Source organism: Cuculus canorus, chromosome 12 (assembly GCF_017976375.1).
Source record: "Cuculus canorus isolate bCucCan1 chromosome 12, bCucCan1.pri, whole genome shotgun sequence".
NCBI classification, from domain to species: Eukaryota; Metazoa; Chordata; class Aves; order Cuculiformes; family Cuculidae; genus Cuculus; species Cuculus canorus.
This window is the reverse complement of record NC_071412.1, coordinates 518,394-546,367: the sequence shown is the minus strand read 5'-3', so window position 1 is coordinate 546,367 and position 27,974 is coordinate 518,394. Positions and strand designations below refer to the sequence as shown.

Below are 27,974 nucleotides of genomic sequence, written 5' to 3'. Positions count from 1 at the left end.
CCGCGGATGCCCCGTGCCCACCATGGGATCCCAGGTGCTTCCTGCCCACGCAGCCCCCCCTCCCCGGCCACCCCACAGAGCCACCAAACACCCAACGGCCCCCCAGCATCCAAGGCCGCTGGCAAAATTGATGTGCAAGCCTTTATTTACACACACACACACACACGGCTTTGCACATGCCTGCAGTACCCAGTGCTGCCCAGGGCAGCAGGGACCCCCCCGGCCTAAAGCCCCCCGGCCCATCTGCACTGCCCATCATACAGGCAGCAGCCCCTGCCCCTCACGAGCAGAAACGGATGTGGCCGGGCTGGTGCGGAACGGGCTGGCAGGGGACACTGGGAGGAAGCGTTAGGGATGGAGAGAATGGAGTGCATGGATTTGGGAAGTGGTGAGGGTCCGGTGGGATGTGGGCTGCAGGAGGTTCGGGTTTGGCCCCGCCAGCCCATCGGGCGCCAGCCGGGCCAGGAGGAGGCTTCATGGCATCATGGCCACACAGTTAGCTGGAAGTCTCGCCCTGGAACCAGGCCAGCACCGTGCCCTGGTTCTCCTTCACCCAGTTGATGTTGGCACGTGTCCTTTCCAGCGCCTGCTCCAACGCCCGTGTCCCCGACCCAAAGCCGATGTCCTGGTTGTCTGCCTTGAACCGCTCCAGCTGCCAGGGAGAAGAGGGGCTGGAGTAGGTGTAGGGTGCCCCGACAGCCCCCTGGCAGCCTGGGATGGGGAAGGAAGGTGCCCAGAGCCCTGGGCACGCCAGGGGCAGGAGCTCCCCTGCCAGGGACCGCTGGCTAAGGGCAGGTTGTTATTCACCAGCGGTGCAGAGCTGTGCCCGGGGCTGGGGTCACTGATCCCATGGACCCTGCCAGTATCTGGCTCACCTGCTGCAGCTCAAACTCCGAGGAAAACCGCTGGGTCACTGATAAAATCAACCGGGAGAAGGAGAAGGAGCCGCCCCCGTACCTGGAGGAGCAGAGGGATGGCTGAGCCGGGGTCCCCAAACTGAGCAGCACCAGGGGTTGAGGCTGCCCTGACCCCGCACAAAGGGCTGGTGCCATCCCTCTTCCCCGAGGGGCACAGGCAGATGGGGGATGCTGCCTGCCCCAGCCGGCCCCCTGCAGCCCCCAGCCCCCCAACACCCCCCGTGAGATGCTCACTGGCTGAAGAGCGTCCTCCAGTTGTCGCAGATGAAGTCCCAGGCCAAGGGCTGCCCCACCACGTTGCTGGCAATGCTGTTGATGGTGGAGGTGGCATCCTGCTTGCGGATTTTGCTGGGGTCCAGGGTGTACTCCAGATACCTGGGGAGGCACCAGCAGGTGAGGGGCTGGTGGGGATAGAGCCGCAGCGCCCACCTGGAACCCCCGCACCCACCGTTTGAGGATCCAGGGCTGCGTGCTGCAGGAGAGCGCTGTGCGGAGCTTGTCAGACTCCGACACAACAGTGGCCTCTCTGAACCTCTCCCAGATAAAGTTCCAGGCCTCCTCCCCGCCTGTGGCCACGATGCTGCAGTAGATGGAGGAGCGCAGGTTCGGAGGGATCCTGCGGGAGAGAAGAGCTGTGTCAGCTGGGTGCCCCTGCCCTGCCCACCACCCACTGCCACACCGGGGCTCCCGGGGGACTCACGGGTTGTTGGTGACATTGGCCTGCCACTGGCTGAAGTAGCTGGTGGCCAGGTCCCGGCACTCGGTGATGCCGTAGGAGCAGGCTGTGCTGATGGCGTTGATCTCATTGTACCTGGACAGAGAGAGGACACAGATAGCTGGGGACCAGCACGTGGCAGCCGGGCACCATCCCGGCGCAGTCGGAGAGATGCTGGGGCTCCTGCCTGTCCCTGGAGCCGCTGTACTCACTGGTCCATCAAGCCACTGGGGATGGAGACCCAGTTGTTGGTGATGTTCTTGTAGTAGTTGAAGAGAGGCGTCACCTGCTTCTGTATGTATTTCTGGGGGACAGGAGGGCGGTCAGCACCCAGTGGCAGTGGCAGCAGCCCCTTGCCCGAACTGGGTGACCCGGCCCCTCGCCCCACTTCCCCGGCACAGGGAGGGCCAGGCAGGTGGCACTGCTCACCGTCATCACTCCAAAGACCTCACTGCGATCAAACATCAGCTGGAAGTAGTGGAGATTGTTCAGCGCTGCCTCCCAGGGCATGTATTCCGTCTCATTGCTCAGGAACCGTGTGGTGCGCAAAGCCAAAGTAACGTTGATGTATTTGGCCCTGCAAGGGGCGAGGGTGGTGTCAGCTCCGTGGCCCCACGGCCGCTGCCCACTCCCAGGGTGCCCACCCTGCCAGCCCTCCTCGCCCTGGTGGGCACCTGGGGCAGTCAGCACCGCTCACCTGGCCAGGTTAAAGGCGTCATCGATGATCTGGGCACGGTTGATCACAGGGATGACCTGGAAGAAGGCAAAGACAGCATCTCAGGGCAGCCTTGAGTGGGGAGCATGGGGTGGGGACCCACACGCCGTCCAGCCCCGCATACCTGATGGTTGGTGGAGAGCTGGTTGAGGAGATGGTTCCAATTCTCCTGGTTGTAGTTGACACGGAAGTACCCACTGACGTTCAGGTTCAGCAGGAGCCAGTCCGGGCTGTTCACCTTGAACTGGTCTTTAGTTTCTGAGGTAGAGGAGAGGAGGGTCTGACAGACCTGCACCTCCGGGGGACCCTTATCTCCACTGCGGCAAGGAGGTGGCAGCGAGACCCCCATGCCTGGGCATGGTGTGCCATACCTGAGACTTGGGTCAGCCAGTACCTGTCCCCAGAGCCCTGAGGTGTCATCCAGGTGATGGGGACAATCCAGATGTAGCTGTGCCGGGGACAGGAAGACAGTGGGACCATCCCTCGCCCCCACAGCCCCCCCATACCCCCAGCCGCTCACAGCCCCCCGCCCCACTCACTTGAAGGCAGAGGGTCTCTCCACCACGGAGTTGGGGTCCAGCAGGAAGTGGCTCTGGTTGACAGTGCCAGTGAGGGTGTTGACGGTCACCACAGGGAAGCCCATCTGCAGTGTCCAGCGGTCCATGATGTGGCTGACGTTGTAGGGCAGCACAATGTTGTTCTCCCGGGCAGCCTGTGGAGAAGGCAGCGCCATGGGTCACCAGGGCCAGGGGTGGGGCGTGTGGGTCAGCTGGCACTGCACCCCCTGTGTGGAACTGGGTCAGGGGGAGCAGCCAGGAGCAGCCAGCCCCCTCCTACCTCTTGCAAATGAAGCCATAGGTCCGTGTAGACAGTGTTTGAGTAGGAAAAGTTGTGGAGGTAGGACTGCAGGAGAACACCAGGAGAGACGGGTGGGCAGGGGCAGCTCTGGGGTGCAGGACACCCGCAGGGCACCCAGGGAAGGGACTCCTGCCATGAGACACCCACCTCGCAGCGGGGCTCAGTGCCCCCTGGCACTGGCAGAGCCTCACCTGCAACCCCTTCTTGAACACATCATCAGTGAGGAAGTCAGAGAGCATCCGAAGCACCGACGCTCCCTGCGGAGACGGGGGGCAGAGACCGTGGGTCCGAGCCCCCCCGCAGCCCACCTCATCCCCCAGAACCCCCATACGCAGGACTTGCACACCCACCTTGCTGTAGGCGATGCTGTCAAAGACCTCGCTGATCTGGGCCGGGGTGTTGATTTCATCCTCGGGGAACGAAAGTGGGTGGGAGGTGGCCAGGGCGTCCGTCGCCATCACCGTGTACAGCTCGTTCAGCACCATCAGGTCTTTCTGCAGGGAGGAGCGCCAGTGCCCGCCTCAGCCCCGCGTGTGCCCTCCTGGCAGCGGGGGCAGCCGCACAGGGCAGGGGCAGAGGGGTCCCTGCACCCCGGCTCCCAGCACTCACAATGTGCCAGGATTTCTCTGCTGAGTCGGCACCCAGGTATTCCACATAGGAAGCGAAGCCCTCGTTCAGCCACAGGTCATTCCACCAGCGCAGCGTCACCAGGTTCCCAAACCACTGCCGGGGGACACAGCACGGCATCAGCCGGGCCCTATCAGCCGATGGGGCGAGCGAGGGGGCTCAGTGGGTACCTGGTGCGCCAGCTCATGGGCGATGACCGTCACCACCCGCTCCTTGTTGCTGATGGAGGAGTAGGCATCGTCAAAGAGCAGAGAGTTCTCCCGGTAGGTCACCAGCCCCCAGTTCTCCATAGCGCCCGCATTGAAGTCGGGGAGGCCAACCTGGTCTGGGGGGTTGGAGGTGTCCCGTTGGTGCACGGCTGCCGCAGTGCCGGACAGATGCCCCCCACCCCTCAACCTAGCACCCTGGCTGCCCCGTGGCACCCACCGGACTTGGGCAGCGGGTACGTTGTGTTGTAGTGGTCCTCAAAGAAGCTGAGGATGGGGCCAGTCACCTGGAGTGCATAGTTGCCCTGGCCCTCGGCGATGGCTGTAGGGCGGCCCCAGATGCGGATCTGGAAGGGAGAGAGATCGGGGCCTCAGCCACTGACCGTGCCAGGACCCCTGGGCAGACAGGGAGTGCCCCCCACCCTCAGCTTACCAGTACATTCCCCGCGGTGGTGTGCACGTGGCTGAACTCACTGACGATGAAGGCCAGCAGATAAGTGGACATTCTAGGGGTGGTCTCAAATTTGGTGACATTCCAGCTCTCACTGTTGATCTGCAGCTGCTGGGTGTCTGCAGGGAGTGGAGAAGGGGGGGTCACTGCACAGCCCCGATGGAACCCAGGACCCCTGCTGGGGCTCCCTCACCCCACTCACCACTGATGGGCATGTTGGAAAGAGCCGTGTGGTTGGAGGGGTGGATCAGCGTCACCGTGAAGTTGGCTTTCATGGCTGGCTCATCGAAGCAGGGGAAGGCTTTCCGTGCATCGGCCGCCTGCATCTGCGTAGTGGCCACCACCTTCCTGCAAGCAAATCCCATCAGTGCTCCGGGGGGTGCACAGGTGCTGGCATCTCCTGGGCTCCTCCACTCACCCCACGCGCTCCCCACTCCCCTCCTCGCTGGGGTAGTGTGTGGACAGAGAGGGGCACAGAGGCTCCCCGCACCCATCCTGCTGAGTAAGGAGCCCCAAACCTATCCTGTGCCCTCTGCCATCCTCAGGCTCCCCACCTTGGCTCCCTGCCCTCCCTACCTGGTGCCCAGCTCATCCGTGTACTCGCTGCGGTAGAAGCCGGCCAGGTCGTCAGCCAGCTCCCCGGTGAATATGCTGAAGAGCTTGTAGCGCTGGCCCTGCGTCAGCAGACCCCCCAGCTGCACCACCAGGTACTGGGTGGGGGTCTCCAGCCAGGTACTGGTGATGGGGGGCACGCTGGAGCCGTCCACTGCCTGCAGTGAGGCGTGGAAGGAGCCTTGCATGGTGTAATTCAGCTTGTTGCTGTGGATGAGGATGAGGTCGGTGGCTTCCTTGCAGAGGAAGATCACGCTGCTGTTGCCCTCAAAGATGTACATGTTGTTGGCGTTGGGCGTTAGGAAGGGCTGCAGAGTCACCTCGTAGGATTCCGGGACCAGCGTTGTTGGCAGCCTCCATCGGTTCCAGGGCAGCTCGACCGTGGTGGGGGGGACAGTCGTGGTGGTGGTGTCAGGGACAGTCGTGGTGGTGGTGTCAGGGACAGTTGTGGTGGTGGTGTCAGCGGTGCCAGGATTCGTCACCTTGTTCTTCTCCTGCACGTACACCACCGAGAGGGCGATGATGGTGGCCACGGCGCCCAGGCCCAGCACGATGGCCACAATGCCCACGCTCTTGCTGATGAAGAATCCAGCCGCCATGGCGGGGCCGTGGGAGCAGTGCTCGCGAAGGAGGTGCTGCCCAGCCGGCACAGCTTTTAGCCTCTCGCTCCCACAAGGTTTATTAGTCCAAGTTAATGGGTGAACTATTAAATGACCATGAGGCTCAGAGAAGCGACAGCCCACGGGATGAGCTTTCTACCCGCCTGCCTCCCGGCGTGGCAGGAGCTCTAATGCCCAGCGCCGCTGCAGCGAGGGGCACAGCCCATAGCTGGCGATTGCACCATCAGGGATGGGCAGCGGGGGAGCGGGCACAGGCTGCGCGCCAGGGCGCTTGGGATCCCTCTCAAGCACCTGCGAAAGGAGAAACAAAGTGGGTGGTCACAGCCAGTGGCCACGTCCCCACCTTGCCATGAGCACCGGAGCCCGGCCTCTGTTTCAGTGTCACCCTGTTTGCCCTTAAGTAACAGGGTCTATGTCAGCACCAAGGGGTCCCAGCTGCCCCTCTGCCTGTGGGGGAGCAGGACTGAGGGCACGGTGGGAGCCGGGCAGCACCTGCACCCTGGCAGGGACACAGCTCGTCCTGATGGGGACACAGGTCACCCTGGCGGGGACACAGCTCACCCTGACAGGGGGCACAGCTCACCCTGGCGGGGACACAGGTCGCCCTGATGGGGACACAGGTCACCCTGGTGGGGACACAGCTCACCCTGGCAGGGACACAGGTCGCCCTGATGGGGACACAGCTCACCCTGACAGGGACACAGGTCGCCCTGGCGGGGACACAGCTCACCCTGGCAGGGACAGAGCTCGCCCTGATGGGGACACAGGTCGCCCTGGCAGGGACACAGGTCGCCCTGACAGGGACACAGGTCGCCCTGGCGGGGACATAGTCGCCCTGACAGGGACACAGGTCGCCCTGGCGGGGACACAGGTCGCCCTGATGGGGACACAGGTCGCCCTGGCAGGGACACAGCTCACCCTGGCAGGGACACAGGTCGCCCTGACGGGGACACAGGTCGCCCTGGCAGGGACACAGGTCGCCCTGGCGGGGACACAGGTCGCCCTGGCGGGGACACAGCTCACCCTGACAGGGACACAGGTCGCCCTGGCAGGGAGCACAGCAGGGGAGAAGGAGGAGGGTGAAGCCCGCGACCACTCTGGGGAGGAGGTCACCCTGCCCACAGCCCTCTCAAAGTCCAAGGCTGCATCGCCTGCCTCGCACGTGAAGGTCAAACTCCACATCCCACGAACCCAGCCCAAGCAGGCATGTGCCCACGGCTGCCAGCCCACGTGCACCGCAGCTGCGCTCCGCCAGCCACAGCCTGGGCAAGCTGGGGGTCCCAGCCAGCACGGCACACGGCTGGGAGGCAGCAGGTCCCACAGGCACAGTGTCACCTGGGCTCCATGGCACAGAGCCCCAGCCAGGGGCGGCTGCAGCCAAGCAAACCTGATGGGGCTCAGGCACTGGTGCACAGGGCAGGGGCACACGATTCTCTGTGAGAGCTCTGCCCCAGCAGTGAGAGCAGCCCAAGCCCCCCGTGGCCTTGCAGATTGGCCCTGGAGCTCTGCCAGAGGCTTTTCCATGCTGGGTGGCAGAGCGGGCACCAGGGAGCAAAGTCCCTGCACAGAGCAGGGTGGGGAGGTGCTGCATCTCAACCTGGGAACAGAAACTCTCTTTCCAATATGCAGTCTCTGTGGGGGGGGGGGTGACATGGGCAGGTCCTGCTGGGTGCCACAGGTCTGGGGGAGGGGTCAAACATGGCAAGAGGCTGCGAGGTGTCCTCAGGGAACCATCCCTTCCCCCAGCATAGCCCAGCTGCACCCACTGGCATCACCGTGCCTGGCACAGCAGCCTCGGGATGCTGCCCTGGTCCCAAAGGACGAGGCTTGTGGAACAGTGGGTGCTGAACTGTGGCTGGGACAGCACCCCGCACACCCTCCATCCCACACCAACGGGCACGCTACGCCCCAGCTCAGCACCCTCCCCACACAGAGCCCCTTGGCACCCACTCCAGCTCAGCCCCACGCTGAACCCCTCATGTGCTTCTCCCCTGTTAACACCAGCCAACCCAGCGCCCCTCCTGAGTGCTGTCCCCATGCTGCCTGCACCCTGTGACCCCAGCCCAGGAGCACACAGGCTCCTGCACCCCCACTGCAAAGCCTTCCCCTCTACAGAGCCCGTGCAGAGAGCGCACACGCATGTCCCACAACCCACACGCAAACATCTCGGGCGCAGATGTGGGGCGTTACCCACGTGGACACACAGTTCCCTTAAGGCTCTGGTCCCATGCTCCCCATAATCTCACATGCACATACGGCACAGATCCCTTCGTAACCTCATGCACCCCCACAGACACCCCAAGATCCCCCCCCTCATCACATATGGGCTCTATAACCCCCGCATACACAAACCCTTCAGTCCTGAACACGCAAGCCCACAGCTCACACATCCACGCAGCCCCTTCTGCAGCAGCCCTTGGGACAGAGACCCCCAGGATGGAGGTTCTGCCCCCCGTGGGGGTCCGGGCAGCAGCATCAACCCCCACTCACCTTCCTGTGCTCAGCTGAGGGGAGCGAGGGACTGGGGGGCTCCCGGCTGCCCCAGCCACAGTCCCATCGAGGCGCCCAGGGGCGCACGCTGCTTCCACCCTGCCTGCACCCCTGCCTGCACCTGCCTGCGCCCCTGCTTGCACTCTATTTGTGCCCCTGCTTTCACCCCTGCCTGCGCCTTGCTTGCGCCCCTGCTTGCACCCCTGCTTGCCCCCCCGCCTGCACTTTGCTTGTAACCCTGCCTGCACCCTGCTTGCGCCCCTGCCTGCGCTCTCCTTGCGCGCTGCCTGCGCCCTCAGCTCCGTTAGCTCAGCCGCCAGCGGGAGGAAAGTTTCCTCCTAAAGCTGCAAGGGAAGTAACCCGAACCTCCTCGCCCCCTTAACCCCTGGGCTGCTGGCCGGCCCGGGGCCCGGGCGGCAGGGGGCAGCGGGGGGCAGTGAGGCACAGACCCCAGCCCAGGGGACCCCAGCCCCAGCAGGGGCTCCCACACACCGGGTGCGGGGACAGGGCGAGGGGGATCTGGCACCTCCAGCCCCAGGCAGAGCTCGACCACCGGAGTTGTGGGAACACCAGCTGCTGGACCCCCAGGTTGTGGGACCCCTGGGCTGCTGGACCCCCAGGTTGTGGGACCCCCAGGTTGCAGGAAGCTCCGAGCTGCAAGGACCCCCAGGCTGGTTGTGGGACCCCCAGGCACTGGAACTGCCTGGGCTGCAGGAACCCCCTGGCTGCAAGGACCTCAGGCTGTGGAAGCCCAGGGCTGCAGGACCTCCAGGCTGTGGGATCCCTGGGTTGCAGGACCCCCAGGCTGCAGGACCTCTGGGCTGCGGGATCCCTGGGCTGTGGGTCCCCCAATCTATGAGATCCCTGGGTGGCGGGACACCCTCACTCAGGGATGTGCACTGGAGGCACCTGCCAGCCCCAGGCAGCTCAGGGACCATGGTGCCTGCTGCTGGGGACAAAATACCCCCAGCCCCTACACCCTGAATGTCCACAGGGTCCCGCTGGGAGTCCCCTCCCTCACACCAGCCTTGGCCAACATGCTCATTGCTGGAGGTGGCAGGAAAGGGGACAAACCATCACCCCTCCCCATAGCACCCCCAGTGCCCAGGCACCCCGGGAACGGTGTTTCTGCTTGGGCAGTGCCCCCTACTCAGCACCCCAAGCCCAGAGCCCCGTGCCCCAGCCCCACCTGGCACCCCCTGCTCCGCAGCGATGGGTTCAGCGATGTCCTGGTCCTTGCGGGGCTGCGGTGAGAGCATGGACTGATTTGCTGGGAGCTCGGCTTGTCCTGCGCTCCACGGGATAAACACTTGGCTGCTGTACGGCAGGTACGAGGGGCTGGGCTGGTGCCAGGCTCCATCCCTGTTCCCATGGAATGGGACCTTGGAGGTGGTGGGCACGCTCCAGCAAGCAAACCCTGGCTAAGCTCAGTGCCATCAGTGCCCATGGGTGCCAAAGCACAGCCCGAGGGGGGACGGGCAAGGGGGCTGGGAGCCAGGAGCTGGGAGCCAGCCAGGACGCCCAGCCACATCTCCAGACCCCACGCTGAGCCCCCCGGGCAGCCCTGCAGATGCTGTGTCCCCCCAGCTCGCCTCGGGGCGCAGGAGGGGTCTGGGGACCCCGCTGCAGCCCCCTGGGGCACTCAGGGCCATTGCCAGCGCCAGGTGCCTCCCAGCCCTGCCCTGGGCAGGAATCGTGCTGCCCACAGCAGTAGCCAGGACTTATCTTCACCATAGCCTCCACCCTCTGTTCTGGCCAGGTCACTGGGGTCCTGACGCCAGGGTTCCTGGGCAGCCAGCCCCGAGGAGGCTGGGGCTGCACTGCTGGGGTCAAGGGATCATAGAATAGTGGAATGGTTTGAGTTGGAAGGGTCCTCAAAAATCATCCATGGGCAGGGACACCTCCCACTGGACCAGGATGCTCAAGGTTCCATCCAACCTGTCCTTGAACACCTCCAGGGATGGGCAGCCACAAATTCCCTGGGCAGCCTGGGCCAGTGAACACGTAGTTAGCTCCTTGCCCCAAGGCAAGATGTAGTTTTCCTCTTCAACCATCCTGGTGCCCACCAGATCCTGTGTCCCAGGCCTGGAGCAGAGCAGGACACGGGCACCACATGGTTCCTTGCCATGGGAGAAACCAGAGCTTTCCTCTCCAACCCTCCCAGTGCCCAGCAGACCCTGTGTCCAGCCTCAGGACACAGCCAGGAGCATCGCTCACCTGCTCCTTCCATCGTGCTACTCCAGCAGCCGATGGAAGGAGGAGGATGGGGGCTGGCAGAGAAGAGGAAGAAGCAGGTTGCCTGGCCCCCTGACCCCACGAGCAGCAGGTGGTGGCTCATAGCCAGTTGGGGAAGGGTTAAGCTGCAGGGAGGCGAGATGGCAGGAAAATTCCTTCCAGGCAGAGTCACCGGCCAGGGAGGGAAGTGGAGGCAGAGCTGGAGGGGAAGCAGAGGAAGGGGCCCCTGAGCCAGCCCCGAGGCTGGTGGCCAGATGGAGCCACGGCCCCGCTGCTCGGGGACCGACTGCCTGGCCCGTCCCCTGCAGCCACGCTCACTGCAGCCCCCAGGACCAGCCCCACTGCCCCCAGCCCCACAGCATCCCAGGCTTGCAGCTGCCTGGAGAGTGGAGCAGGGATGCTCCATGTCTGAGAGCAGGCAGGAAAGCTGGCAGGACGGCGCGGGCAGGGTGCAGACAGGGACACCATCGCAGCAACCCCTGGCTGGGGTCCAGAGCCCCATTTCCCACCCCACGCAGCAGCCCGGCCACCAGCATCCACCAGGCGAGAGCCCCCAGGGCTGCAGCCCCTCAGCCCCCTCCCAGTGCTCCTCCAGTCTCGGCCAGCAGCACACGCCACAGACAGACACAGGGTGACACGCTGGTTTATTGGGACACAGGGACACGCACCAGGAGGCCCCAGCCTGGCCCCGACCCAGCCGCCAGCCCAGGCAGTGGGTGCTGCTGGTGTCTCCTGCCCCGGCAGGAACCACCCTGCTGGCCCTGTCTCCAGACCTCAGACGAGCAACCCCTGCACCAACTCCAGCCTGGGGTGCAGGCACAGCGAGCAGGACCAGGGCAGGCAGAAGGACGCTGGGCAGAGCACAGGACAGCCCAGCCTGGGGAGAGTGGAGGAGATGACAACCTATGCCCCCTCCAGGAGCCATCTGCTACAGGTGCATTTTTACAACCCAAAATCCCAGGAGAGGCAGGATCTGGCTTTTCCCCGCAAGTGAGGACAGAGGCTGCACACCCACAGGGAGAGGAAGAAAGGCCACCCTTGTTGGGAGACCAGAGAGCCAAATGGAGCCCAGATCCAAGGTGATGGAGAGGCAGACAGCCCCACCACGGCTCCCTACACTCTGCCAGCCAGCCCAGGCTGCAGTGAATCCCATCATGAGACCCAGCAGGGGCAGGAACAGCCCTGCAGAGCCACGGCACTGCATGGGCAGCGCTCCCCGCCACGGCACGCTCACATGAACTGTGAGAGGTTGGGCACTTTGATGTTGATGTCTCCGATGTTGATGTTGCGAGGGATCTCTGGCAGGTTGATGTTCTTCACAGCCGAGACAGCACGGGAAGGAGCGGCCGAGAGGCCTCCCTGACAACGGGAAGGAGCAGAGACTGCCAGCCCCTTACCTCCAGCGCCATTTCGAGGGGCTCCAGGCTGCTTCCACCCCAGCCCTGTGTTTTGCTGCAGAAGCACCCCCGAACCGTGCCCTGCCTCTCCCGAGCCCCAAGGCCTGGCCACGTCCCCCCCCATGTAGCTCAGCTGGGGATCAGCACCTACAACCACCTCCCACCCTGCTGACGGACCCACTCCCATTCCTCACACGGCATGGGGAGCGGCAGCGCGGTGCCACATCTTCCCAACGATGGCACGAACAGGGGCAATAAACTGTTCCTACCTCAGGTTATTAACCTTGACAGGAACAACCATTCATACACTCGGGCTGCTCTCTGCGCTCCTCAAGAGCACGGAGCAGAGCTGGGGTAGGGATGTCCCTCTTGCCAGGGCTCCAGCAGGCAGGGATTGGGGGTACCGGGGATGCCCCACACAGCTCCAGACCCCTCAGGTTGCTCTTCCTTGCAGCCTCCCGCAGGGCAGGGCTGCAGCATCACCACTCACCTCCGCCTTCTCCAGCTTGCTCTGGGCTTCCACCTGCGCCACGATCTCGTTCATGTTGGTCTCCAGCACCATGCCACCTATCACCATCTCCTGCAAGATGTGGTGGACCTGCAAGGGGAGGGGAAGAGGGTTAGGCTGCAAACCTAGCCTGGCTCACGGACTGGCTGGGTGCCTGCTAGCTGGTATGGAAGCACATTGGGGGCTGACATTTGCCCAAGAGAGGCAAATTCAGCCCCAGCAACCTGGAGATCAAGAGGGGAGCTGTGGTCTTCCAGCACAGGGGGGTCTAGCAGCCCCATTTACTGCTCGCACCTCTGCTCTAGAGAACATTTAACCACAGGGGCAGGAGCAAATGTCACCCCAGAGAGGCCAGGGCCTTGGCTGTGCCATCTCCAACACCTCCTAGAGGTCTGATCCGTGCCTGGGCCAGGGCCTGGGTCCCACTGGAGCACAGCTCCAGGCTGGAGAGAAGCCCATGGAGCAGCCAAGACCCCAGGGTCTCCCGGAGCCACCAGAACCAGTTTATCCTCCCCAGAGAGCCAGGCCAGAGCCCAACTTCACTTTCTCTTAGGAAAAACGAGGCTACAACACAAACAGAACCAGCACAAAAGTGCCTCGATTCTGCTCTCTTCTCCAGGGTCTGCTGAGTCCAAAGGTGAAACAGGGCTGTCTCAGAGCTGCTCCCCTCTGCCATCCCCCACCAGGGCCCACCAGGGAGAACCAGCAGGAGAACTGGCCCCTCGTGGTTTGAGAGGGGAAACAAGGAAACAATGCTGGAGCTGCAATGCACCTTCGACTCCATCACCTGCACGGTCCAGCCTTCCCTGCTAAATCAGCAGCTCCCAAGAACCGCACCGCAGATAATGGATTTATGGGTCTCTGGTTACTTCCATGAAATAGGCTATTATGGGAAGATGGTTCAGTTATATAGTTTTATGGCTTCACGAGGGCAGTTGTGCTTCCAAACACTGTATAGCAAACACTGCCAGGGCATTGCTGGAAAAACAAAGCAAACTGAAGAATGTGCCAGAAGGGAGAAAGCCAGCTCCATGCGAACAGCCAGCCTGATGTGTTCCCGGGCTCCTCATGGGTCCCGTCCTGCTCCGACAGCGCCAGGAGCAGCGAGGAGTGCAGGACCAGAGAATGGAATAGGAATAGGAATAGGAATAGGAATAGGAATAGGAATAGGAATAGGAATAAGAATAGGAATAGTTATGGTTGGAAAAGACCTCTCAGCTCAGCCAGTCCAACCACCAACACAACCCCACTGTGACTGCTAAACGGTGTCCCAAAGTGCTACATCTCCATGGGTTTTGAACCGCTCCAGGGATGGAGACTCCACCACTGTCTTGAGCAGCCTCTGCCAGTGCTTCAACACCATCGGCACCAGTGATGCAGCACCTTCTTGGGACACATGTGGCACTGGACCCGCTGTCCTGTGGCACAGCCTCAGCTCAGCCCACCCTGGAAAACATGCACAGGTTGGTGCCAGCAGCTCCCTGCAACAGGAGAGCATCTGGGCTGCAGGAAATGTTCCTCTAAGATCTGGCTTTGGCCCAATTTGGACCAAAACCAACAGGGCAGAAATCCCAAGAAAGCTTTGTTTTCCAAAGCGAAACACAGCACTTCCTGAACGAACTCTGTCCTCTCCGTGACCTCGCAGCTGTGGAGCGAAAGTCACGTTCTTCTTCAAGGTACGAAGCCCAAGCTGAGGTTGGGCAAGAGCCTCCTCCAAGACCTCCATGGCTTTGTGGCTCCAGCCTGCCCTCGCAAAAGAGAGATCCCCGCAGCTCCGAGGCTGCTGCTTCCAAAGCCGGCAGCCTAAACACCCCAATATCACTGAAGACCCCCCCAGCCCACTGCACCCAACACCCACAGCAGCTCCTACTTATGGACCCCACACTGCATACAGAGCGTGGGGCACCTCTTAGGTCGATGAGGGAAAACGGCAGGACCCACGGCTGCACAGAGACCCCTGCCAGAGCCTGCTGGGCCGGGAATGTTCACAGCCAACGTCTCTGCTCCACAGCTCAGTGCTTTCCCATCAACATTGGCCTCACTTCTCCAGCTCCAGCTGGTCACTCACAAGTTCTGCAACCCATTGGCCAGAGCAGACAGGAGCACCGTGCCCTGTACAGCTCTTGGCAAATGGATATCCTGGTGGCAAGAGCTCCGTGGGAGCCCCGAGGCAGCACTGCAGCCCTGGGCCCTGCCCAGCATCCCAGGAGAACACCTGGGGATCAGCGGGACATGGGGACCAGCGGGACATGCACCAATTCCCAGCACCCTAACACTGCCCATCTGCAACTGAGCTCTTGGAAGTGGGCACTCAGCACAAACACACCTTGGAAATAAAGAGATGGCAAAGAGAGAGAGGAGAGGATCAACAACAGCGGACAAGGATGGCAGGCAAGGCCAGGAACCAGTGGATGAAAACAAGCCTGGCTGGTCGGAGAGCCTACAGTGACAGAGCCTAGGGCCACTCCTGGCGAAACCTTCCCAACTCTGGTCTGCGTTGAGCCTAGCGCTTGGCAGGAAGGTCCTGAGGAAGCGCCCTCCCTGCCCTGCTGGCAGAACAAACAAGACCAGGGAAATCTTTTTGGCCTGGGGGCTGCAGGTGGGGGCAAAGCTGCTGAGTCTCTGTTTGTGGCACAACGAAACAGAGAGCGCATCCTCCCCGGTGTGGCCAGAGGTGACCTGGGCGGTGGTCATCGCTTCTCCTGCAGGAACTCCTCCTTTCTCCTGACCTCCTCCTTTCTCACCCTTCTCTCGCTTCGATCAGGGTGCTTTGCTGACAAGATAATCAACGCTGGAATGCTTCAGAGAGCTCACAGCCGAGCAAACGCTGAAGTCGTAGTTTCACTTCGCCAGCCCTTGATGTCAATCCAGGTCGCCTCCTGCAGAGGTTTGCTAACCCTTGCCAAGGTTCATGAGTTGGAATCACCAACAGAAAGGGAACGTTTTACAGCCTTATTGATTTTTTTCCATTCCTCTTTCACTGTTGCCACGTTTTGCCTTCAACAAAAGCAGAAAGCCCTTATCAACAGCAACACCAGCCCAGCACATGGCACTGAGCCTCTCCTCGCTCCAAGCACGGTCCTTGCTATCTGCAGCCCCATCTAGGAGAGGACCAAAGAGGTTTCCGCCCAGAAACTCCATCCAGCTGAAGAGGAAGCATTAAAGGCTGTGGCTCAAAGGAAAGTTTACCAAACAGTTTGTATTCCAAACACTCCCATTGTTCTTTCCCTTTTCTTTCCTGCAGTTCTGGTACAATATCAACAAGGCTTTCAATGGGTCCCACAGCCAGAGGAGGCAAAAGCCCCTGTGCAATTCCAGAGCCTGCCCAGCTCCATTGGCACCAGGCAGTGCCAAAGACCAAGAGCAAAGCCTCAACACAGATCCCTGCCACCTGCAGGGCTCCACGGCTCTGGTGGCAATCACTTGCCCACACAGAGCAAGCACAGCCGGCAACAGGGCGAGCTCTGGGAGCCAAGAGCCTGGTGACCCATGGAGGGCTCGGAACAAAGCCCACCAGCTCAGATCTCTTGGAGGGCACGACGACAGCGGCTTAAGATGACCCCATGCTGACAAATTCCACCCCCCAGGATTTCAATCTCTCCCCAAAAAGTGACCCCTAACATACCAACAGCCTCCCCCAAAGGGCTCCACAGCCTGAGGCTGGACTGGCTCCTGCCTGCTAGAGCGCAGGGCTTTGGGGATCTGGGGCAGACAGGCACTGGATGAGCACACGGACTCTACAACCTACCTTGTCCATGTGGAAGATAAGGTCCAGCTCACAGACATTCTCAAAGCACTTATCCAGCGTCTCCACAAACACCTGCGGTGGCAGGAAGGGAAGGTCAGTAGGGAAGGGCACAGGATGATGCTTCCCGCACAAGGCTCCAGGATCTGCAGGCACAAAACCTGTGAGCGCACTCGCTGCACCCCTGGCTGCTGCCCTGAGCGGGGCCAAAACCCTCGCAGCAGCTCCTCATCCCTTCAACAGCCAGAGTGACTGTTCCCAGGGCAAAGCCAGGCAGCCCCAGTGCCAGGAGCTGACCGGGATCCCAGTCCCGTGGTGGCAGCGTGCGTCAGGAGATCACGGGCGCTGGTGCCGGTCCTCACTGCCCCACAGAAACCAGGGCGAGGAGCCCAAAGATGCCAATGAAAGAGCTTGTCTTGGCACGGGACCAGTGGCAAGAGCTGAAGTGTGGCTCTGGCCAACTCAGCTTGGAGGGCGCTCCATCACCGCAGCAATGCATGCCCAGACCCTCTTGTTGCAAGGGTGCAAACCCAGCTCAAGGGGGTTGACACAAGGTCAAGGGCACCAAACCACGAGACTCAGCTGTTGTAGTATGCTGCAGGCCCACTCCGTACACAGCAGCTGCAGCGGACCAGGACACCAGCACCAGGATTCCTCCCAGTCCCGTGTCTTAGGGCTGAGTTATGGGAAATTGTGATCAGAGAGCAGATGACCTGAGCAAGGCAAGCAGCTCCTGCCTGCTCCGGGCTGACACACTCCCGCTGGCTGGTAGCCAGGTTTAGCAAAGGACCCTTTACACATCCACAGCTCTTGAAATCAATTCCAAAAATGCACTTGTCATTCTGGTCTCCTCACTGCAAGAAAGACGTTGAGGGTCTGGAGCACGTCCAGAGAAGGGGAACGGAGCTGGGAAACCTCTGAAGCCCAGAACTTGTGGGAGTGGCTGAGGGACCTGGGGCTGTTTAGTCTGGAGGAGGCTGAGGGGAGACCTCATCACTCTCTGCAACTCCTGGAAAGGAGGTTGGATCCAGGGTGGGGTTGGGCTCTGTTCCTAAGGAACAAGTGACAGGATGAGAGGAAACAGCCTCAGGTTGTGCCAGAGGAAGATATTGGGACAAATTCCTTCCCAGAAAGGGCTGTCAGCACTGACAGAGGCTGCCCAGGGAAGGGGTGGAGTTCCCATCCCTCTAGGGGGGGATGGGAAGACATGGAGATGTGGTGTTTATGGACGTGGTTCAGTGGTGGAGCCGGCCGCGCCGGCCGCGCCGGGTTAACTCTTGTTTTATTTGCTGATAAGTTGGTGAAGGGTTTAGAGGAGAAGCTGTGTGAGGAGCGGCTGAAGTCACTGGGTCTGTTCAGCCTGGAAAGAAGAGTCTGAGGGGAGACCTCATCATGGTCTGCACCTTCATCACAAGGGGAGGAGGAGGAGCAGGAGCAGGTGCTGAGCTCTTCTTTCTGGACCCAAGGGAATGGCAGCAAGATGCACCAGGGGAGAGTTAGATTAGACGCTAGGAGAAGGTTCTTCACCCAGAGGGTGGTGGAGCACTGGAACAGCTCCCAGGGAAGCCGTCACAGCACCAAGCCTGACGATATTCCAGAAGCATTTGGCCAAGATCCTCAGCCCCATGGTGTGAATGTTGGGGTTGTCCTGTGCAGGGACAGGAGTTGGACTTGATGATCCTTGTGGGGCCCTTCCAACTCAGGAAATTCTAAGGTTCTATGATACCAAACTGAGCAGGGAAGTGGACACTTTGGAAGGGATAGACACCCTGCAGGAAGACCTGGATAGGCTGGAAGAGGAGGCTAACAGGAACCTTATGAAGTTCAACAAGGACAAATATAAGGTCTTGGACCTGGGAAAACACAACCCAGGAGTGCAGCACAGGCTGGGGAGCAGCTGTGTGGAAAGGGCCCTGGAGGTCCTGTTGGTGACCAAGCTCCATGTGAGTGAACAGGCTGCTGCTGCTGCGGCAAAGCATGGCCACAGGACGTGGGGCTGCACCAACAAGGACATCGCCAGCAGAGATACAGAAGTCATTATCCCGGTCTCTTCAGTACTTGTCAGGCACTCCTGGAATGCTATGTTCAGTTTTGGTCCCTGCTATGGAAAAGAGAGATGGAAAGGCTGCAGAGGGTCTAGAGAAGTGCCACAAAGGTGATCGGAAGGGAAGCCTGCCATGTGAGGGAACGGTGAGAGGACAGGGTTCGTTCAGCCCTGGGAAATGAGAGCTAAGGGGAGACCTCATCTCCATGGTCCAGTGTTTAAAGGGTGGCACAACGAAGATGAACACTCCCTTTTATAAGGAGTCACATGGAGAACACGAGGGGCAATGGGTACAAGTGACTCCTGGGGAGATTCCAGTTAGTCATAAGAGGAAAATATTTCACAATAAGAACAATCATCACCCACTGGAATCATCTCCCCAGGGAAGCAGGAGATTCTCCAGCACTTTAAGACTGGGCTGGGCCGCCTCATCTGGCTCATGCTTCTGCCAAGAACAGTGGCATCAGATGATACTTGAGGTCCCTTCCAACCTGGTGCTCTATGATTAACAGTTGGGCTCAATGTTCTTAAGGGTCTTTTCCAACCTAAATGATTTTAGGTTTCTAGGGGCAGATTTAGACTAGGCATAAGGAGGAAATTCTTCACAATGAGGGTGAGGAGGCACTGGCCCAGGTTGCCCAGGGAAGCTGTGAATACCCCATCCCTGGAGGTGTTCAAGGACAGGTTGGATGGGGCTATGAGCCCCCTGATCCAGTGGGAGGTGTCCACATGCCTATCCACCATGGCACGGGTGGAACTGGATGGGCTTTGGGGTCCCTTCCAACTCAAATCATCCCATGATTCTATGATTCTAGGTTTCTATTATTTAAAAAAATTTGGCTTGCCTCCCCCACAGCTCCCAGGTAGAGGAGCTGTGTGTCAGCTCACGCAGCTCCCCCTGCCCAGTGCAGCCCCCTGAGCAGCTACTCGGTGTCTTCCAGAAGGCCCAGCACCGAGATGGCACCAACACGAGGTGCACCAGGGCCGGGGACACGCCAGCAAATCCCACTGCAGCGATACTGACCTGGATGAGGTCCAGGATGCCCAGTTCGCTCTCTGAGGAGTCCACGCAGAAGACGAAGTAGAGTGTGGCGTAGTGGCGGTAGATCAGCTTGTAGTCTGAGCCACCAAAGAGGCTGTGGAGACACGAGGAGAGCGGAGGGTCTGGGTGGGGGGAGGCAGCCCCCACCGAGGGGACAGCCCTGGCTGAGAGGACAGTCCTGGCCAAGGGGAACAGTCAGACAGCCCTGTGCAGCCCCGGGCCAAGGAGACAGCCCCATAGAGCCCCCAGGTGAGGGGACAGCCCTGGACAAGGGGACAGCCCTGCACAGCCCCTGGACAAGGGGACAGTCCCCACTGAGGGGAGAGCCCCAGACCAGGGGTCAGGGGTTACCTGCCGCACTCGAGGAAGTTGCAGATGTGCTCATCCCGCTTCAGCACCAGGTGGAAAGTCTCCCGGATTATCTGCTGCTGGACCTCCTCCGCCTGCAGGGAGGCGAGAACCCATGGGCGTGCTGAGGGGGACTCCCTGCTCCCCCTGAGGGATGCTGTCAGCTGGCAGCTCCCGGCCAGCCCTGGCACTGCAGGGACAGCCCCGGGAGACACGGCCATCCAGTAGCCCCAGGGACAAGGCAGGGCTCCCCAGCCCCAGGCAAGTCCCCCCAGCACCCCCAGCCCCACACCAGGCTCAGGGACCCAGCCCCACAGGTGGTCCATGGTCCTGGTCCCTGTCCCCATCCCGGTCCCTGTCCTCATTCTAGTCCCCATCCTGGTCCCTGTCCCCATCCCTGTCATAGAATCATAGAACAGTTAGGGTTGGAAGGGACCTCAAAGATCATCCAGTTCCAACCCCCCTGCCATGGGCAGGGACACCTCCCACGGATCAGGCTGCCCAAGGCCCATCCAACCTGGCCTTGAACACCACCAGGGATGGGGCAGCCACACCTTCCCTTGCCTAAGTGTTCATTTTCTGCGAAGAAATTCTTCCTAATGTGCAGTCTAAATCCGCCCCTCTCTGGTTTATTTCCGTTTCCCCTCATCCCATCCCCACAAGCCTTTATGAACAGCCCCTCCCCAGCTTTCCTGTAAACCCTTCAGGTACTGGAAGGTCACTCTAAGGTCTCGGAGCCTTCTCTTCTCCAGGCTGAACCCCAACTCTCTCAGCCTGTCCTCGTATGGGAGGTGCTCCAGCGCTCGCATCATCTTTGGAGCCTCCTCTGGACCCGTTCCAACAGCTCCATATCCTTCTTACTTTAAGGATTCCAGAACTGGACACAATACTCCAGATGAGGTCTCACAAGAGAGGAGCAGAGGGGCAGAATCCCCCCCCTCACAGCTGCCCTTCTGGGCTGTGAGCACACATTTCTGGCTCATGTCGAGCTCCTCACGGATCAGCACCCCAAGGCCCTCCCCGCGGGGCTGTCCCAGTCCCCATCCCGGTCTCTGTTCCCGTCCTGGTCCCCGGCCCCGGTCCCCGCCCCGGCCGCGGTGCCCGCACCAGGCGCTGGTAGAAGCGGACGAGCCGCGGTTTCCCGTGGTTGTTGAACACCAGGATGGCGTTAATCATCCCGGCGGCCGGGGGGGACGGGGCAGGAACCGGAGCAGAACCGCCACCGGCAGCCGAACCAGGGCGAGCGGCCCCGCCCCCTGCAGGAAACGCTGCAGGAAACGCTGCCGGAAATGCGGGGGCGGTGCTCCGGGAGGAGGCTGAGACCGGGGCTGCGGCGAAGACCCGCACCGGCACCGCAACGACCCGCGGGACCCGCACCGGCGCCGCGGGGACTACGCACCGGCGCCGCGGGGACTACGCACCGGCACCACCACCGGCCCCGCGGGGACCCGCACGCCCCACCCGCGCCGCCAGGGGGCGCTACAGCCGCGGCGCGCGGGGCCGCTTTGGGCGGGGCCTGGCGCAAACCACGCCCCCTCTTAAAGGGCCCGCGCCCGGGCAGCGCCCACCGGCCCCGCCTTTCCCTGTCCCGCCAGCCCCGACCCGGGAGCTGCCGGGCCAGACAGGGCGCTACTGGGGCCACTGAACATCCCGCTCCCCACAGCTACCCCCGAGCAACCCAGGCTGCAGACCCACGGCTCCCTCTGAGCCCCCCAGGCTGCAGCCCCATGGCTCCCTCTGTGCCCCCCAGGCTGCAGCCCCACAGCTCCCTCCGAGCCCCCCAGGCTGCAGCTCCACAGCTCCCTCCGAGCCCCCCAGGCTGCAGCCCCACAGCTCCCTCTGAGCCCCCCCAGGCTGCAGCCCCACAGCTCCCCACAAGCCTGGGTGCCTCACGAGTGCTGCTCCCCTGGGCTCCTGTCCCTGGGGTGATCCCACTCTAGCCAGGGCAGGTCAGGGGACCAGTGTTATCCCAGGGCCACCCAGGGATAACAGGGAGCACCCCCTTCCCCGGGAGGGGCGGGGGTCCCTCCACGGAGACTGGCAGCCCCCGAAAGGCAGCCGCCCCATCGGCACCGCCGATCAAACTGGGCTTGAGGTCTTGGGTAACTGTAGGGGTTTTGGAAGAGGGAAGGGAGAAAGAATCCCAAATGACTATTGTCATTGCTCCCGGTGCTTTCTAAGGACCAGGAAATCAAAAAGCAAGGAGCAAAGGGCCAACGAGCCCAGATTAACGTCAGAAAATGGCGCGAGCAGGCAGGGAACAGTCAAAGGCCACGGTGTGAGTGAGCGACGAGCAGCAAGGGACATCAAGGGCAGCAAGAGGAGGATCTCGTGTGCTGTACAGTACACTGCAAGGAAGGGGGAAGCAGGGAAAAAAAAAGATCCACACCTTAACGGGGAAAGGGAGTGGAATAATCAAGTGTACGGAGAAACCCTCCTGGCTCCAGCCTCTGGATAACCAGGTCGGCTGTGAGCAGGGATTTCCCATTAATACATGTGGGAGCACAGGGCAACGCGGAGCAGAGTATGAGAGGACACCTAGGGGCATGGGGTTCAGAGAGGCGGGAGGGACATCGTGATGAGAAACGGTGCATGAGGATGCCACCACCGCAGCGAGAGCCCTGACTATGGGCCAGCAGCAAACACCACAGGTGTTGATCCCAGCGGGGCTCTCAGCACGGTTCCACGTCAGGTCCTCGTCAGTGGACTAACGAGTGGTGCCCCACGCGGGGTCGCAAACTGAGCTGCACCCCTGGAAGCGGTGAGAGACTGATGCGCCATTGGGCAGCGGCTAGGGCAGAGGAGGGATGTCCACCGCGGTCCTGATGGACCTGGAGCAGAGCATGGGATCACCAAAACGGAGGCAAGAAGGGGTCCAAAGCACTGGCCAGGACGAGCTCTGTCCTCAAATCCATCCTGTCAAGTTAAAGGCAAGCCAGGCTGCGATGTAAGAGGGAAGCATGTGAGGAGCTGCTCCAAGGGGCGCCCATTGGCCCCAACAAGGGACAACTTTTGGCTGAGCTTCACCTCTGCCACTCCTGACTGGCTGAGACCTTTGCAGATGGTTGGTGTTTCTCAACCGAGAGAGGCTGTGGGCGCTCCAGCTCGGTGTGATGATTGCCTGAGGCAGCTGCAGCCTCATGTCCCTATGTCCCCGTTGTCCAAGGCTGAGGGGCACTACTCCCCATCTCTGCTGCCTCAGCTCCCTCCGGCTGTGGCAGGTGCTGAGCCTGGTCCCACCGCACGCGCCAAGTGTCCTGGATGCTCCCACACCCGCAGGAATTGCACAGAACCAATCGCGTTTCTCACCCTTTCCCATTCGCAAGCATTTGCACAGGCAAAACTCTGTCCTTGGCAAAGCTCGCGGGGGGTGGCAGGATTGCCAACCTGAGGTGAGAAACGCCCGTTTAGGGCAATGCTCACATCCACCAGGTTTGGTCTGTGGACGAGCTCCTACCTGGGCTGCTCCGGCGGCAGTGACAATGTGCGGGGATCCTCAGCCAGCACTCTGACCTGCAGAGGAGATGTTGGGAGCCACAAGCACAGGCACTGGCACTGATGGATGCGTTTTCCCCTAAGAACACAGACGCCCCCCGGAAAGGAGAAGCGCATCTGCCAGACAAAGGATTATGTTTTTAGACAAACTCTTTGCTGTGATTAGTCTGTCCAGCTCCACCTGCTTCCATGGAGATGAGAATCTCCAGCTCCCCTTGCACCAGCCGAATCCTGGCTACCTTAACGTACGCCTTCTTCCATGAGAAGAACACCCTCATCCTCCTCACGATGGGAGCCAGAGCTCCTGTCTACCAGCCATACCTTGCGTTCTCCAACCGCTCCCCTTCTCACACTGCATTCCAGCCCCCATCCCTCCCTTTGGGGACCTGCCACAGCCCCGTCCACTGCAGCCAGCTCCCTCCACCGTTGCCGGTGGCCTCCCTTGGGGGGGGAACAGCATCCCCCCACCACAAGACCCTCAGATTTCTTCAACATCCCAAATTCTACTCATCCCATTCTTTTTGGGGAAGAGAGGACCCTTGCCATCAATTGCTATAACACAATCTCTGTGAGGTTTCTGGATGTGGATGATCTTTCCTTTATGTCACTGTGGAGGAGAGCAATTCCCAGCAGCTAAATGGGAACACAGGGTCCCACCACCCATCCCTACAACCACGGTTCTTCTGGTCCCACCAGCCATCCCTACCACCACAGTTCCTCTGCTCCCAACACCCATTCCTATGTCCATGGTTCCTCTGGTCCCACCATCAATCTCTACCACCACGGTTCCTCTGGTCCCACCACCCACCCCTTCAACCACGGTTCCTCTGGTCCCACCACCCACCCCTTCAGCCACGGTTCCTCTGGTCCCACCACCCACCCCTTCAGCCACGGTTCCTCTGGTCCCACCACCCACCCCTTCAGCCACGGTTCCTCTGGTCCCACCACTCACCCCTTCAACCACGGTTCCTCTGGTCCCACCACCCACCCCTTCAGCCACGGTTCCTCTGGTCCCACCACTCACCCCTTCAACCACGGTTCCTCTGGTCCCACCACCCAACCCTTCAACCACGGTTCCTCTGGTCCCACCACCCACCCCTTCAGCCACGGTTCCTCTGGTCCCACCACCCACCCCTTCAGCCACGGTTCCTCTGGTCCCACCACTCACCCCTTCAACCACGGTTCCTCTGGTCCCACCACCCAACCCTTCAGCCACGGTTCCTCTGGTCCCACCACCCACCCCTTCAGCCACGGTTCCTCTGGTCCCACCACCCACCCCTTCAGCCACGGTTCCTCTGGTCCCACCACCCACCCCTGCACCCGCAGCTCCTCTGGGCAGCGCTGCCTGCGTGTCACCGCCCTGAGCATCCCTCTATGGGCTGAGAAGCCCCCCAAAACCAAGCCAGACTCACTCCGGGGACACAACTAACCCCTGAGCTCGGGGGTACCGGGTGGGCACCACGAAGGAGATCCCCCCCCCGGCGCCCCCCATCCCCTTCCCACCCTCCAGCCGCGCTCGCAGCTTTGTTTCCCGGTACCGGGGCGAGCCCGGCCGGGATGGGGGCTGCGCGGGGGAGGGAGGGGAACGCGGTGGGGGGGGACGCGGGGAGATAAAGGGCGGCCGCGGGCGGGCGAGTTAGGAGGAGCTGTTTTGCATCCCTTCACGTCAGCCCTGCCTCATTCCCTCCTTCTTCCTTCCTGCGCACCCAGCGCCGGGCCCGCCGCCGCCTTTGCCGCCGTGGGAGCACACGGTGAGTCCCCCCCCCCCGGCATCGGGACAATCCCCCCCCCACAAACACCCCTTTCCTCCCGCCGGGAGGACGGAGACCACCGGGATGTCGGTGCTTTCTGCATCCCCTCCGCCGCGGAGCCGTGAGCGATGGCGGCGGGATGGGAGGAGGAGGAGGAGGAGGAAGAGGAGGAGGGGAGGGGGGGACGGGACCCGCTCCGCATGTGGGTCCTACCCCCCCCACCCCACACCCCCCCACCGCCTCCCGAGTTCTTCCATCCGCGCTCGCAAACTTTCCCCGCGGTGCTGGGGACGCTGAAAGTTGCGGGGAGGGGCGCGGGGTCGGTACCTGTTGAGGGAGCATCGGCCCCCGAGCCCTGGGGAGGGGGGGCACCCGCAAAGGTGGCACGAGTGGGGGGGATGGGGGGAGGAGAGGGCAGGTTGGGGGGCAGGGAGGTCCTCAGCAGCACCCCGAGGTGCTCTGACACCGCACATCCTCCCCCCAGTCCCTGTTTGGAGCCGTGGGGAGGCGGTGGAGGTGGGATGGAGGGTGCCCTGAGGGGGAGAAGGTAGGTTGGGGGTCGGAGGGGTCTTGAGCACCCCGAGGTGTCCAGCCCTGCACATCCTCCCCCCAGTCCCTGTGTTGGAGCAGTGGGGAGAGGGTGCAGGTGGGATGGGGGGGGGGGCAGTAGGGGGAAAGGGCAAGTGGGGGGTCAGGGGAGTCCTGAGCATCAACCCAGGGTGCTCTGACCCCACGCATCCTACCCCAGCGACTGGGACAGAGCGGTGGGGAGGGGCTGCGGGTGGGATGGAGGGTGCCCTGATAGGGAGAGGGCGGGTTGGAGGTCAGGGAGGTCCTGAGCAGCACCCCGAGGTGCTCTGACCCCATGCATCCTCCCCCCAGCCCTTGTGTTGGAGCAGTGGGAAGGGGGGTGGCGGTGGGATGGGGGCTGCCTGGATGGGGAAGGGACAGGTTGAAGGTCCTGAACACACCCTGGGGTGCCCCAACCCTGTGTGTCCTCTCCCCAGAAGGTTGGTGGACTCAGGGTGCTGCTGGGGGCAGGGGAGCGGCACCCCCAAAGTTGGGGGGCAGCACAGCTGTCCTAGTGTGCCCACCCATATTTGCAGCATCAGTACTCCCGGGGTGGGGGCTGTGAAGTGCAGTGGGTGGGCGACTCCCTGGAGTGGGACCCAGGCTGTCCCGCACTGGGCAGGTCCCGCGTCACCCTTCCCATCCCGGCAATGCCCCACGTTTTCCGGTGTTGGGACCCCCCGATGACACTGCAGGAGAGTCTGGGGGCACCGGGAGCTGCTTTGTCTTCTGCTTCCCTGCCAGGGAGAGCAGCTTGTTGGGCTGCCCCGGGTGTGGGAGCCTTTGATAGCTCCCTGGTAATGAACAGGATGCGGTGGTTAAATTAGTTATAATTAATGAATTAGTCAATCATTAGTAGTTTCTTTGTGAGCAGCCTGTGTGGGCAGAGGAGAGGGAGCTATGGGAGGAGAAGGCGGCATCCCAGAGCCTGTCCTCCTGCGGGGTCTGGACCCAGCAGTGCAGCGGGCACGGACTCGCCAGCCTCCCACGCTCCGGCCTCAGCTCGGTGGCTTCTGGTGTCACTGATGTAAATGAGCCTCTCGGAGCCATGCTCGGCAGTTCCAGCAAACCCAGTCCTAGTCTGATCTGTGCAGGTCACCCAGGCCAGCCACGGCCTCTGTGGGAGTGCCTTAGGCTGAAGGGAGAACCCAGCCCCACGGCTTTCCTGGGGACTCCAGAAGTCACTCCCCTGTCTCAGCATCCCCTTTGGAGCCCCTGCGGGTAACCGGCTCCTGGCAGCGGCTGCAGAGATGAGCTGTGGCAGCGAACCCCGTTCCAGAGCAGGACAGTGGGGCTGTGACCGGTCCCCCTGTGCTCTCACCCCTGGGTGACCACTTCCCCAAGCGTGGGAGCCAGGGCACATCCTCCTCACCAAGAGCCTCCTCTTCTGCAGGCACCGGCTTCCATTCATGCCCTCTTTGAATAGCGATCACATCATATCCTCTAAAATGGTCAATGAGGTCACTGTAACTTGACCTCCGCACCCAGAAACATCCCCAGCCTAATGCTGGGAGGTGACACCAAGGGTTGGAGATGAATGCCGGTGGTGGAGGGAACAGGAGCTATGTCTGCAGTGTCCGAGCGTCACATCTCCTCGGGTTCTGTTTGACATGGGCAGGATTTGGTTTAACCTCTGAGAAAGCAGTTCCCTTGGTTTTACTGGACCACGATGCAAAGAGGGTTTGTAGTTTCTAAACTCGTTTAGGAAATACGGTGTAGGAGCGCCATCGTTGTCCTACTGTGCCGTACAGCTGGAAATGCGAAGGGACAGGCGAAATGGGGGGTTTGTACCACAAAGAAGAGTCTGGCAAAGATCCTGGGAATGTGAGAGGTGCCTACGCTGGTATTTATTTTACCTTCATGCTGTGTTAAGTAGGCTCCAACACAGCATCTGCTTGCTTATGGTCTGCATAACATCGACAGAGCAGGTCATGTCCTGGGTGTTCTGTCCGGCCAGGACCAGACTGGAGGTGTGGAGAGAGCAGAGTCTGTGCCGATGGGACGGGAGCGGGGGATTCCTGCTGGTTTCGTTGCCGTTGCTCCCCTTTCCGCTGCTGCCGGTGCCGGTTTCCCTTGGCCCATTGTGTCTCCTGTGCAAGGGCAAGCGCTGGCAGGCAGAGAGCAGCTCCTGTCCTCTGCCCGCAGAGCCTGGGACACCAGCACCGATGGCAGCACCTGCAGCGTCCCCAGTTCTTGCTGGGGCTTGTATCCGGGCACAGGTTGGAGTGGTGGAACGCTGCTGGGCAGCCAAGATGTGCTGGGAGCACCACGGTCCCGGCCTTTGTGCCTGTGGCTGGGAGCCCTCAGGATGAGTCACAATCCCCAGTGAGGTCCCCAAGTCTTCCCGCAGGGCTTGACCTTGGGAACAGCAGACTGTGATATGGAGCGTTTTCCCTTTGTCCTGCTGTCCCACATTTTCCTCCTCCCTCAGTTCTACAGCAGTCGTCGCAGGGGCTTTCGAGTTGGGAAAGGGCTCAGCGCGTCAACATCCAGGCACAACTTTCTATGAACTTCCATCAAAAGCGTGGTGCGAGGGGGTGAAGAGTGGGAAGGAGGTTGAGAAGGAGCTGAAAGGAGCTCGAGGGGGTCTGCATTCGGAAAACGCGGATGCTGCCACACTTTGCCCGG

General features: G+C 61.6%; 3 protein-coding genes across 5 annotated transcripts in view; 1 reads left to right on the top strand and 2 right to left on the bottom strand.

Annotated features, from left to right (window-relative positions):
* Positions 1-140: 140 nt before the first annotated feature.
* ANPEP (alanyl aminopeptidase, membrane) lies at positions 141-8,515 on the bottom strand. The gene is made up of 21 exons (XM_054078174.1): positions 8,212-8,515; positions 5,066-6,012; positions 4,692-4,837; positions 4,472-4,608; positions 4,259-4,385; positions 4,003-4,157; positions 3,815-3,928; positions 3,556-3,699; positions 3,397-3,462; positions 3,185-3,250; positions 2,887-3,059; positions 2,719-2,795; positions 2,472-2,605; positions 2,330-2,385; positions 2,062-2,209; positions 1,845-1,936; positions 1,618-1,728; positions 1,366-1,533; positions 1,152-1,292; positions 876-957; positions 141-652 (listed from the first exon to the last, which is right to left on the bottom strand). The coding sequence occupies exons 2-21, from the start codon at positions 5,698-5,700 to the stop codon at positions 497-499; spliced, it is 2,928 nt and encodes a 975-aa protein (XP_053934149.1). The 5' UTR covers positions 5,701-6,012; positions 8,212-8,515; the 3' UTR covers positions 141-496.
* Positions 8,516-11,061: 2,546 nt separating this feature from the next.
* Positions 11,062-20,882, bottom strand: AP3S2 (adaptor related protein complex 3 subunit sigma 2). 3 transcript variants are annotated; one of them, XM_009557695.2, is made up of 6 exons: positions 20,638-20,811; positions 19,534-19,625; positions 19,165-19,276; positions 16,100-16,171; positions 12,334-12,441; positions 11,062-11,805 (listed from the first exon to the last, which is right to left on the bottom strand). In XM_009557695.2, exons 1-6 carry the CDS (start codon positions 20,704-20,706, stop codon positions 11,677-11,679), a joined length of 582 nt encoding a protein of 193 aa, XP_009555990.2. In that variant the 5' UTR covers positions 20,707-20,811; the 3' UTR covers positions 11,062-11,676. The 3 variants fall into 3 exon arrangements, with proteins under 3 accessions (XP_009555990.2, XP_053934086.1, XP_053934087.1); XM_054078111.1 differs by lacking the exons at positions 11,062-11,805; positions 12,334-12,441; positions 16,100-16,171 and adding an exon at positions 17,358-18,197 and having other exon boundaries at positions 20,638-20,882; XM_054078112.1 differs by lacking the exons at positions 11,062-11,805; positions 12,334-12,441; positions 16,100-16,171 and adding an exon at positions 17,358-18,194 and having other exon boundaries at positions 20,638-20,880.
* A 3,758-nt stretch (positions 20,883-24,640) lies between these two features.
* ZNF710 (zinc finger protein 710) overlaps positions 24,641-27,974 on the top strand; it is a 33,379-nt gene continuing 30,045 nt past the window's right edge. Inside the window, exon 1 of the mRNA XM_054077537.1 lies at positions 24,641-24,776. The gene's annotated coding sequence lies outside the window, so the exon portion shown is untranslated. The remainder of the gene's footprint in view (positions 24,777-27,974) is intronic.

What these genes read in the sequence shown, in the direction of transcription:
- ANPEP (XM_054078174.1), bottom strand. Translation starts at nt 5,700, where the DNA reads ATGGCGGCTGGATTCTTCATCAGCAAGAGCGTGGGCATTGTGGCCATC. An exon ending in TTCCAACATGCCCATCAGTG is followed by an intron (nt 4,609 to 4,691) that starts GTGAGTGGGGTG and finishes CACTCCCTGCAG; the next exon opens with ACACCCAGCAGCTGCAGATC. An exon ending in CAGAGAAATCCTGGCACATT is followed by an intron (nt 3,700 to 3,814) that starts GTGAGTGCTGGG and finishes TCCTCCCTGCAG; the next exon opens with AAAGACCTGATGGTGCTGAA.
- AP3S2 (XM_054078111.1), bottom strand. Translation starts at nt 20,706, where the DNA reads ATGATTAACGCCATCCTGGTGTTCAACAACCACGGGAAACCGCGGCTC. An exon ending in TCCGCTTCTACCAGCGCCTG is followed by an intron (nt 19,626 to 20,637) that starts GTGCGGGCACCG and finishes GCCTCCCTGCAG; the next exon opens with GCGGAGGAGGTCCAGCAGCA. An exon ending in GCATCCTGGACCTCATCCAG is followed by an intron (nt 18,198 to 19,164) that starts GTCAGTATCGCT and finishes TCTTTTCCATAG; the next exon opens with CAGGGACCAAAACTGAACAT.